The sequence below is a fragment of the Aptenodytes forsteri genome, unplaced genomic scaffold (assembly GCF_000699145.1).
Source record: "Aptenodytes forsteri isolate BGI_AS27 unplaced genomic scaffold, ASM69914v1 Scaffold483, whole genome shotgun sequence".
Taxonomy (NCBI): Eukaryota; Metazoa; Chordata; class Aves; order Sphenisciformes; family Spheniscidae; genus Aptenodytes; species Aptenodytes forsteri.
The window spans coordinates 1013926-1025201 of record NW_008795316.1 but is presented as its reverse complement, the minus strand read 5'-3'; the positions used below and the strand labels follow the sequence as shown (position 1 = coordinate 1025201).

At 54.8% G+C, this 11276-nt stretch overlaps 2 protein-coding genes across 2 annotated transcripts in view; both read right to left on the bottom strand.

Annotated features, from left to right (window-relative positions):
* The window catches only part of NOL4L (nucleolar protein 4 like), an 87723-nt gene extending 82435 nt beyond the window's left edge, over nt 1-5288 (bottom strand). Inside the window, exon 1 of the mRNA XM_009279573.1 lies at nt 5256-5288. Within this exon, the coding sequence (XP_009277848.1) occupies nt 5256-5288 (33 nt within the window). The remainder of the gene's footprint in view (nt 1-5255) is intronic.
* Nucleotides 5289-5789: 501 nt separating this feature from the next.
* COMMD7 (COMM domain containing 7) lies at nt 5790-10251 on the bottom strand. The gene is made up of 9 exons (XM_019472146.1): nt 10213-10251; nt 10094-10147; nt 9893-9998; nt 8216-8272; nt 8099-8136; nt 7437-7527; nt 7264-7313; nt 6699-6747; nt 5790-6177 (listed from the first exon to the last, which is right to left on the bottom strand). Exons 1-9 carry the CDS (start codon nt 10249-10251, stop codon nt 6101-6103), a joined length of 561 nt encoding a protein of 186 aa, XP_019327691.1. The 3' UTR covers nt 5790-6100.
* Between the last annotated feature and the right edge of the window lie 1025 nt (nt 10252-11276).

Below are 11276 nucleotides of genomic sequence, written 5' to 3'. Positions count from 1 at the left end.
GAGTTTGCACGGGCTCAGCAGCGGTGTGACGCGTGGAGGAAACCGGGGGGCCCTGCCTGGGGACCCCCGCCCCAAACCCTGCCTCGCGGGGCTGCTGAGCCGGGAAAACGGAGATGCCCCGGCTGGAGCACGCTGCCTGTGCTCGCCCACCCGCCCCTCGTCCCACGGGGGCCCTGAAGCCGGCCCTGCCAGGAGCTGTGGGGGGAATGCGCAGGGACAGTCCCCAGCCCCGGGAGACGGTGGGTCTGGCCAGCCCGGTGGTGGTGTGAAGCAGGGTCCCAGCAAGAGAAGGGCCCCCCCAAATTTTCACGCGGAAACGCGGGCAGTGCCGTGGTTCCTGTGGGTAGCAGTGCTCCCAGCGGCCTCGGTCAAGCAATGCCTCCTGTCCGCAGGCTGGCAGCGTCCCGCTCGTTATTCATCATCCCACCCGCTGGTGTGAAACAAAGCTTAGGGAAGGAGTTGGGCTCGGCTGCCGATGGGGACACGCGCAGTCCTTCCTTGAGCTGCTGCCCCAAAACCTGGCCCGAGGGCACCGTGCACAAGGGCTGGCTCTGCCTCGGGGCTCAGCACTGCTGTTATGGATGTGGGCGATGCTCTGCCGGCATGAGGATGGCACAGGGGCTCCTTGCCTGGTGTTTTGCAGCAGCCGATCACCACTGGGACTTGTTAAGAGCGTGCTTTCAAACAAAGATATTCCCTGGTGCTGTGAGATGTGTCAGCAGCACAAGGGTTAACCCTGCTTTCCCTCTCTTTCCATGGTGAACTCGGTGGCGTGGTTGGGGATAACCTCGTTAGCGGCTGCGCTGCGGCAGCGATGCCCCTGGGACAGAGCAGCCCTATAAAATGGAGCTGTGTGTTTCGGGGGAGCGCTGGGAAATGGTAGCTGAGCCGCCTTGGCAGGCAGCTGGCAGGGTGCTGCCCCCGCCATGCACAAGCCCACGGCCACTCGGGGTGTCACTGAGGGGAGCGGCTGGAGTGGGCTTTTGGGGATGGGGCAGGTTTGTCACAGTGGGTCTGGGTGCTGGTAACGAAGCTGTGCCTGCAAGGGAAGCAGTTGCAATCAGTCCTGGATAGGGCTGCCCTGAGGGTGCTGGGTGCTGTGAGGGGCCAGCCCAGCCCTGATCCCGCTGCTCGGGGGGCTCTTCTCTGGGCTGGGCTCCGAAATGGCCCCTGAGACTCAGCTCCTCCTTGGCCGCCTGCAGAGCGGGCGCTCAGGGCTGGGGTCAGGGATGGCAATGCGGGTGCACACAGGGACCTCGGCACCGGCTGTGAGGGCACCTGTGTTGTGCCAACCACGCAGCACCCAGCCCCACAGTGGGGTCTGGGGAAGCCCGGTGATCCCCTCCCAGTCTGCCATTTCTCAGATAGGCTGGTGAGCTCCCACCATCCTTCTCGGAGCTGGTGCTGGTGCCCAGGAATTGTTTGCTGCCTGTGCCATTGTGCCACAGGCCCTGTTTCTGGTGGCCACCTCCCCTTGCTGCAGGAGAAGATGGGTTCCTTATGCCTGAACATTCATTTGCTCTGCTGATCGACAGCCTGCGGTCTGGCTGAGCCACCCCAATTGTTCCCAGTGTGCCTGGACAAAGAAGTGCCTAGAGAGATGGCAAGGCTTAGGAGAAGAGGATGCGCTACAAATATTTCCACTGCCTTGAACACCACCAGTTTCCCCCACACACTCCTGCAAGAACGGGAGACGGCAGCTCAGTTTCACAGGCAGGGTCGGATGCCTCCCTGCCTGTCCTAAGGCAGGCTGAGGGCTTGTTCCTGGGGAGCGTGTCCTCGGCAGCGACACAGTAAGGGAGGCAGATGCCGAGGGCCTCTCCCCAGAGCATGGGCCATGGGAGCCCCAGGTAGCCCCAGGCACCCCCTGCGGGTCCCTGTCCCCAGGGACTCACGTGGCACCGCAGGGTGGTGGCACTGCCCTGGGGCCTCCCGTGTGCTCAGGACTGCTGTTCCCAGGCAGACAAAGCAATTTTGGGAGCTGCAGTTTGCAGCTGGTGTTTTCACCGGGTGACAGCCTGGGTGCTGCATCATCCCAAAATCTGGAGGAATCAGGGAGGGGAATGGCATGGGATGAGGAGGGGCAGGACTGGCTTCATCAGCCATGCTGCTCTGTGCAGGATTAATGCCACCATGGAGGCAACGCCTTTTCCTTTCCCCCAGGGCTGGTGTTCAGCTGGGCCAGGTCTGAGCACTTGCACACGTCGCTGTGCCCTCACTGCAAGCTGTGGGCTTTGCCTGGTGTGGGGCTCACCTCCAGGCTGCTGTTAGGGCCATTGCCTGCTGGTTCTTCTCCCCAGCTTGTCTCACCTGCCACAGCTCATTCCCAGCTGTTGGCCAACCCCGAGATTTGTTGCCCTATTTTGCAAACAGGAAAGCTGGGACGGGGATAAAGACCAAGCTTGCAAAGCCCTTGGCATGGAGCGGCCCCCAGTGAGGTCTGCGAAAGTTGGGGGGGTCCCACGGGAGCTCTGCCGGTTCCCATGCGACCTGCTCAAGGTCAGGCAGAGCAGGCAGCGAGCCCTGGTTCCTTCCTTCCCCGCGGGCTCGAGGCGGAAGTGGAGCCTGCGTCTGCTCCGCCACCTCTGAGCAGGGGGAGGGCAGCGGGCGCCGCTGAGGCTTTTGTTCTCGGGGCTTGGATGGCTCCTTCACACATGAAGGGAATGGCATCGGCGTTTCCAGTGGGGAAAAGATGCCGCATCCAAAAACATCCCGGTTCCCTCGGTCATTAGCATCTGCCACGGCTGAGAATCACAACTGCATTGAATTGGTGCCGGGAAGCAACAGACCCTGCGAGCGCAGCCCCCACCTCCCAGCTGCTCTGGTGCGGTTTCACAGGAGGCTGGCAGGGATGAGTGTGTGGGATGCCTGGGAGCACAGGACCCATTGCAGCCTGGCTCCTGGGGACCACTCTGCCGTCTCCCCTGGGTTCAGGAGACACTGCCTGGGAGCCTGGGGTGCAATAAGGTGGTCCCCAAGGCGGCAGAGGGTCCCCACTGCAGCAAGTGGGGCCGCATGAGCATCTAAGCGTGTGAGGGGGTAACTGTGCTGCACATTCGGCATGGCAGAGCCACCCCTGCCCCACTGCAGCCCCTGCACTCGGGGCCGCGCTGCATCTGGGAGGGCCCACGTGTCCCCCCTGACTCCCACCCCTGCATCAGGGGCCTGGGCAGGAACGGGGGGGGCTGCAGCACGGCCGCCCTCAGAGGAAATGGGACGAGAAAGGCCTCGGGGAGGCAAACCGCCGCAGGAGCACAGTTAGCTTCACCCCAAGCTGTAAGGGGCCCCTGTTTCCCCTGCGCCCGCTGTCCCGCGGAGATTAGCTCTCGGCTGGCTGGGCTTGACAGGCAGCCGGAAGAGGCAGCGCAGCGAGCACCATGGGGTCCGCCCGGAAACCCGGGCAAAACGGGCACCGCGGCAGCCCCTTCCCTCCCTGCTGCGGCTCGGTCCCCGCTCAACCCTCCCCATGGCTGCGCTCGCCGCCTGCCAAGCCCCAGAGCAGGGGTCTGGGCATTCGCTGTCACCCCACGTGCTGGTGGCAAGGTGGCAAAGCCGGGGCCGTGCTGCACAGGAAAGGCATGGCTGGCGGGCTGGGGGTCCCAGCGCCGTGCTTGCCCCTGATCGGCACAATCAGGAAGGCAACCCGGTTCTCCCGCAGCCGGCGTCGCCCCGTGCTGGTGCTGCCAGAGCCGGCTCCCTCCCCGCCCCTCTTCCCTGCCGGGGCTGCCAGCTCGGCTCATGCTCAGCCAAGTGCGCAGGATGAAAGGGTGCTCCCGGGGTACTGGGGAGCGCTGGTGGCAGCATGAAGGTCACGCCGCGTCCCAGCGGCGCGGCGGCAGCGCTCTCTAATGCTGCTGATCAGAGATGCCCGTGGGGATTGCGGAGCAGCATGGAGGTGACCCCTGCGCTTGGGGTCAGCAGGCCGCGGCATGCGTCAGCCCAGAGCAGCTTAATCCCAACCGGGCAGGGGGAGGAGCGCGGGGGGGTGGCAGATTCCTGACCCACAACCGAGCCTGGCATCTTCTCCGGCACCGCCGTGGTCCACCTCCCGCCGTAACTGGGTAGGGTTGAGTGGTGCCGCCCTGGCACCGGGAGGGCAAGGAGAAATAATAGGAAGAGGCAGCAGAAAACATAAAGCAAAAAAATTCCTTTTGTCTCGAGAAAGCAGCCCTTCGGACATTTTCTGCCTCCCTGAAATAGCTTTTCCTGCCACCCAAAAGGAGATGGAATATTTTGCAGGGCATTATTTCGGAGGATTTTTTTTTAAATTTTTACTGTAATCATGTGACAAAGCTTGAAATGCTTGTGAATGGCTTGATACGTGGGAAAATAAATATGCAAATACTGTCCCCGGGTTTGCCAGCAGGATTCCCCGAGCTGTTTCCCAAGCACACGGTTCAGCCTATAGTCGTTATCGGTTCTAGGCACTCATGCAGGACCGCATGAAATGCAATGCAGAAAATCGCTGGGTTTTCTGCAAGCTGAAAACCTGCGTGTAAAGCTGTAAGTAAAGGAGGCTGAGGGGAGACCTCATCGCTCTCTGCAACTACCTGAAAGGAGGTTGTAGCGAGGTGGGTGTCGGTCTCTTCTCCCAAGTAACAAGCGATAGGACGAGAGGAAACGGCCTCAAGTTGCGCCAGGGGAGGTTTAGATTGGATGTAAGGAAAAATTTCTTTACTGAAAGAGTGGTTAAACATTGGAACAGGCTGCCCAGGGAAGTGGTGGAGTCCCCATCCCTGGAGGTATTTAAAAGACGTGTAGATGAGGCGCTTAGGGACATGGTTTAGTGGGCATGGTGGGGTTGGGTCGACGGTTGGACTCGATGATCTTGGAGGTCTTTTCCAACCTCTATGATTCTATGATTCTATAAGTTGCAGGGAGCTTTGCGACTCCTTTCTCACGGAAACTGTCTTTTTGTGCACAGCTTTAACTGGAAGCAGATGCATGCACAGGGAGCCGCAGTGCGTCTTGTCCCGCAACAGGCTTGCAGGATGCCACGGGACAGTGAATTACTGCACGTGTAGGCTGGAAACGGAGAGGATCTTACCGGTATTTACCCCGGTGCTGCAGTTCATTCCCTCTGCTGTGACCGCCGAGTTCGTCAGGGACACGGAGGTGCCTCGGGAAGTCCCGGCAGTGGACGGAGCACGCCGTGAGAGGCAGCTTCGTTCAGCTCTGTGCCGTGGGAGGAGGCAACAGCGAGCTCGGGCTGCCAAAAGGCACTGGACAATTAAACAGTCCGGCACAGGAGGAACCTTGGCGAACGTAACATCTTCCACTGCCCCCATGTCAGGCCAGGGGCACCCCTCTGCTTCCCGATGAAGAGCTCATCCTCACCGTTAGAGAACTGAGGAGTCGAGCTAATGGCGCTTCGTGGGGTTTGGGCCTATGTCCAGAAGGGAACAGGCTGGATCTAACTGTGCAACGTCGCGCACGCTGCCGATGAAAGAGCCGCTCGCTGGAGCCCAGCACACACAAACTAGATTTATCTCGTCACCCCCTGAGATGTTTTTCCCCCCGCGCATGGAGGCAGATGTTTGGTTGTTTAAGATTTAAAATCATCTACCACTGAGATACTTTTCAATAATGAGGCATGATTGGGAAGGATGTAATCGATCCATTTCTCAATACAAGAGAAGCAAGAGGCTTGCAAGTGAGCGTTAAGTGATTCACCAGGTTAGATGCTCTCCTTGCTTCCCCTGTCCTCTCTGCTTAATTCTTCCAAGTTTGAAAATGATTCTTTGCTTCTGTTTCTCTTTTTCTCAAAAAATCAAATTCTGATACAAATGGAGCAGGATGGGAATGGGTTTATTTCTTTGCTATTTTAATACAAGTATCCACATATTTCTGACCACAATTTCTCATAATAGTATAAAAAAAAAAAAAGAGATGAGTGGACTTGTAGCTGCTTCGAAACAGTTGCTGAAGTTTCAGGTTCTGAAGGACTGATGGGTCCTTCTGGGCTGTGACACCACTGCTTGTTGCACAGCCTTGTCTTCTCTTATCAGGGTGTTAGAGTCAGCTGGGAAAGAGCAGGCCTGCAGGCCCACAAGGAGAAATTAAACATCCTGGACAGATGTCGGGTCAGGCCCATGCAGTTTCAGCTGAAGCTTTCCAGGCTGGTTTTGACCCGTTCCATTTCATGCAGAAAACTGTAGAACTGGGGCAAAGTTAACTCTGCAGAAAAAGAGAGGCATCAAGTCTTAGATTTCAGGTTACGCTTCCAACACCGGCAAAGCCATTCTGGTGCTACCGCAGAGCAACTCGTGTTCACCTAAGCTAGGCAGGGTTAGACACTTTGGCTCTCGGCAGCTGTTTCTTTACGCTAGGCTGGGCTGCGCGGGGTTCCGGGCTAGGATTCTCCCAACAGCAGCTGACACTTGGGAATTGTTTACTTTCTTTGTCTGCCAATGCTGCTCTGACCGCTTTTCACGACTCCATGGCATATCTGTATTTACTTACGCAAAGATGTGAAGACTCCCCAGCAGTCAGTGTTCCTAAATACTTCCAGAGCGACTGCGGCGGGGAGAGGCCAGGGCAGGAGCAGCCGCAGCATCCCCCAGCGATGCTCTCGCAGTGACCCCTGCTGGGTCCGCGCCCAAAGCTCCCCCACCTCCAGCAACGCCCGGGAGCTCTGAGCTGCCGCTCCGCTTTCACATACTCAAATGCTTGCTTCTTTTCCAGAACTGTTAACTCACCTATATATACGTTTTCCATTTGGCTCCCTTTTTTAATCACCAGCTTCAGCTTGGGGGAAGAAAAAGCAGAGGTATTTTAATTCAGAGAGACCCGTATTCTGAGCGCCATGAAAAGACAGAAGTACAGGAGTCTGCTGTGAGTTTCAGACGGGCAGACTGCTGCCAAGCACGCACATCTTTGACAGGCTTTTTGGGAAGTGTCACTGTAGGAATAGATTCCTTCGGCATTGAGAGGATCTCTGGAAGTCCTTATAAATGATCACATTTCCCCTCCCTCCCCAAGATAGCGTGACCTTTGCTAGATTGAGCTTTCTGAACAGCTTTTCAGAGTGAGCTACACTTCTGTGATACATGATGTCTTCAGAAGAGAAACAAATAGCAGTGTGCCTGCTATCTGCTGGCAGCTGCACTCAGAAGACTGAAGCAGATGCACTGTTGCAGAGCTTGCTCCTACGAGATCTAGCTTTCCTCTAGTTCCTCTCACAGCCAGTACTTCCCACGTGCCTGGTCGCAGCTTGTTCCTCAACTGCACTACAACCTGAACTCTCTGATGTAGGAGATTTACCTGTAAGAAGATACTTCCCACTTTTTCCAGTTCACTGCTCCCAGCAGTCACTGTGAGTCCAAAAGAAGAGAAGGGAGATAATCTGTTAGCTAAACTGTGAAATAAAAAGTTATTTAGCCGAGAGCTGCTGTTGGGTTTCCCAACCCATTCAGTTTATGTTTTAGCTCTATTACCTCCAAACTTCCACTCCATATCTATCAGCTGGTTAATCATCAGCGTCTGACCAACAGCCAGGCGTGTGAGGGCGGGGGAATTCACCTTCCACTGCAAGAGCAAGAGACACACAAGCAATCAATTCGGAGAGGCCTCTATTTATGTTACCTGTAATTTCAACATAGATTGGAAACTAGGCAGACTGACGGCAGAAGCCCAAAGTGGAGGTGTATAAAGGGGCAAACTAATGTGGTCAGGAGGGCTTTCAAAGATGTTTGAGTCCTGCTAGGATTTCCACCCGCTTTGTCACTTCTGTAAATGAAACTGACTGTTTTTGTTTTAACACTGGTTCAGTGTAACAATATCTGCCCAAAAAGTCATGTGTTCATGTAACTGCATGACCCCGGGGCTCAAAGCATGCAAAGCAGAAAAACAATCAAACGAAAGCCGCGCAGAAGTGCAGGAATCACTAAACCGATGAGGCAGAGGCCAGGGCAAACCAGAAGTATCATTAGACAAAGTGTTGCTTATCAGTTATCCGAGGATCTTCAGAATTCTGAGCTGGTTTTGAAGAAAGTACCCAAAGTGCTGACACATCTCAGTATCACAGGGGAGTTTTACAAGTTCCCACTCAAAGACTGTCATTTTGTTAGCTTAGAAACAAGCAAAAATATATTAATACCTGTTCTGCAAAATAACTGGCTTTCTCCTCACTGAGGCCTGTGGGAGAAACCATATGAGATTACCATACGTGATAAATATTAATTATCTTTTATTTAGTGAAAGTCAGGTGACCTACCTAGAGCAATAAAATCTGCTCTGACTTGTTCAGAAGACAAATTCCTTTTCAGGGCACCTGAATAAACAATGCAAAGAAGAAAAATCACTTTTTACTGAGTCAAACCAATCTTTACCGAGTCAAATCAATGCAGGGACGGAGAGCCTGCGATCGAAAGCCTCTGTTCTTGGACTGTGTTTTGAAACAAACCACAGCTCATCAAGATAGGAAATACAGCTGTGCCTGCCGGTATCTTTGCAGATGCCCAGTGCTTTAAAAGTCAGGGCGATGGGAGTGCCCGAGAGAGAGAGGGGGAGAGATTTCATTGCAGGTATCCATGGCAACAGCAGCAGCGGCTGTGTTTTGAAGTTGCTGCTTTCTCTCCTATAGAAGCTTTGCTTGTTAAAGGAGAACTGTTAAGGCTGGCAGGCTACTAATTTGACCTACCTGCTGTGTTTTGGATTATGGGTGTGAACGTGTGCATATAACACTTTCCCCTGCTGTGCCTGCCTCCTTTGTTCTGGGGCACAGGCAGCACATGGAAGTTTACGGGGATTCTGTTCTCTGAAGCCAAGAGCAGGAATCTCATAAATTCAAAGAGCCTGCCAGTCCCACGTGGCTTCCCATCTGCGTAGCACACAGGCAAAGTTATCTGCCGTAATCTGTTCCGATGCTGTCTGTGGCATCCCAGAGCTAACGAAAAGTTACAACGGGATTGGAGCCAGAGCACACAAAGAGGAATGACGAGACTGAGTGCACCTAGTCCAGAATCAGGAAGGGAGAAAATGCCGATTCCGCATTAAATACCCCCAAGACAGTTGTAGGAAAGGAAATTATTCATTGCCACTCCTGGACAGAAGAAATGGCTTGAAGTAGTAGAACAAAAGTTTAGACCAAACGCAGGAAACCGTTGTGCAAGGATTCATGGCTGTGAAGAAAGCTACGGGGAACCCAGGACTGAAGGATCGTAGCGAGGGACTATTAATAACAAGAAGGATCAATGGGATGAACATGAGCGGAGGTGTTTGATGCATTATCATGTCAAATGGCAGCCACAACATCAGAGTAATCTCATAAAGTGCTGGAGTCTGAGGTATTCAAGGGGAATCCCCCTGCCCCTCTTCCCCACTATTTATGAATGAGAAACTGCTGGACACGTAAGTGTTTTTCTAAAACAAGACTGCAAGGACAGATGTCTCCTTTACATGGCCTAGAACTATGCCGGTTTCCAGCCCGCTCTAGAGGGGTGTGTACCCTGTCTTATCCGTCTCAAACAGCGCTTGTCCTCGTAGGAATTGCAGTACTGGGTCACTTGGATGGAAGTTCCTACAAAGACTTAGTGCCAACATAAGGCTGCACTGGTCTGGCAAAAAGGGATTTACAGGTACAAGTTAAAGCAAGCACAACATTGTCACAGTGCTGTGCCTGCATTTAATGCACAGATATTTAAGTGAGTTCAGTTAAGCCTGTGAAATGTGTGTGCAGGCAGGCCGTAAAGAATACAAAGCCCGAGTCACCAAACAGGGATATTTCAACAGGAGAATTTTTGATTCTTAGATGCTAAGGCATTTATTAGCTACCATTAGCACTTACTGGGCAAACCAAGTGCGCTGTCGTTCTGAAGACATACTTCAGCAGCATGCAGAAACGGACGCAACAGTTTGGCCTCAGGGTAGCATATGCAAATGTATCACTTACCATTAGGTACCAGAAGAATACTTTTGACAATGTTTTTCAGGGGGCCCAAGCTGATTTTATTCATGGTGGCAAAATCCGAGAGCTGAGTCAGAAACCTTTCTACCTGCTCAAGAGAAAGAGCAGTGACACAATCTCATCTCTGCATGTTTCTCACCAGAGAGCTGCATTCACACACTTCTCCGTGTTCTGCACACGCCTTACCTCCTTGGGCTCCGTTAGAAAGCGGAAGAGCACTTCAGTCAGCGCTGAGAATTGCTGTGAAGAAACAGGACAGTGTTACAGAGTCGGGCATCAGCACGCATCATTTCTCAGCACCTTGCCAGCCCCGTCACCACCACGACTAGGTGGTGATATACCATCCTGACGCAGCTCCACCTGCCTCCATTGGTCCCAGAGTTTGACCTCCCGTTCTGGTAAGGTACCCCCATCCTCGGCATTACAAGATGCCTATGGATGGGATTTGCTCATGGACGCTTTTCAGAGACTCTCAAAGGGTTTGTGCAGCTGGTAGCTGGCACTGCACAGGGCTTTTGTGACTCGTGGCTAATCGGAAGCTGCTGTTCTATCCCATGTAATCCAAAAACTGTGAGTTGGAAAAGATGCGAACATCTACTCTCATGTTTCACAAACCCCATGGGGTAACCGGGCTAACTCGGGAAAGGAAAAGAACTGGTTAAGGTCTAGTCGCTGCCTTCAGTTTTCTGAGCATGCAGCTGGCAGGGCTGGAGAGCCTGACTGTGAGGCAGAGCACCACTACCCTCCCTCCCTCCTCTGCCAGCACCAGCACTGGCCATGACCTTCTGGGTACGGCTGGCTGGCCTGCTGCTGCAGTGGCTCATCCTGTCCTACCCTCCTGGTCAGCCGTGTAACTGAGATGGCACCGGGCTGTTACCCACGGTTCTGGCAAGCTGAGCTAAAAAAGCCTCAGCTCTCCCACTAACTTCAGCATGAGCTGAACCAGCTTCTGAGACGCGGCCCCGCACCCGGCGTGTCGGCGACCCGGAGGCAGACGGGTACCGCCAACCGGGAGCACCGACTCGGGACAGGAGGGCGGTGGGGTGGCAATCACAACCCGAACGCTGTGCAGTCCCACCGAGAAAAACCAGTGCTCGACAGGACCCTACTGCCCACACAGGGCACGACGTGAGCCCCTTCGTCAGGAACGCCTTGCAGCCTGAAAAACGAGCTCCCGGGGCGCGCGGGGCTCGGCCGGCCAGGCGCGGGGCTGGGCAGCTGAGCACGGGGCCACGCTCTGCAACCCCGCAGACACCAGAAAACGCGGTTCCCTTCTGGAGCGGGCCGAGACCCAGCGGGGACCCTGGCACTGGGGCCTGGAGGCCTGACCGGGCCCGGTACTGGGGCTGCTCTGGGGGTGCGGGGCCTG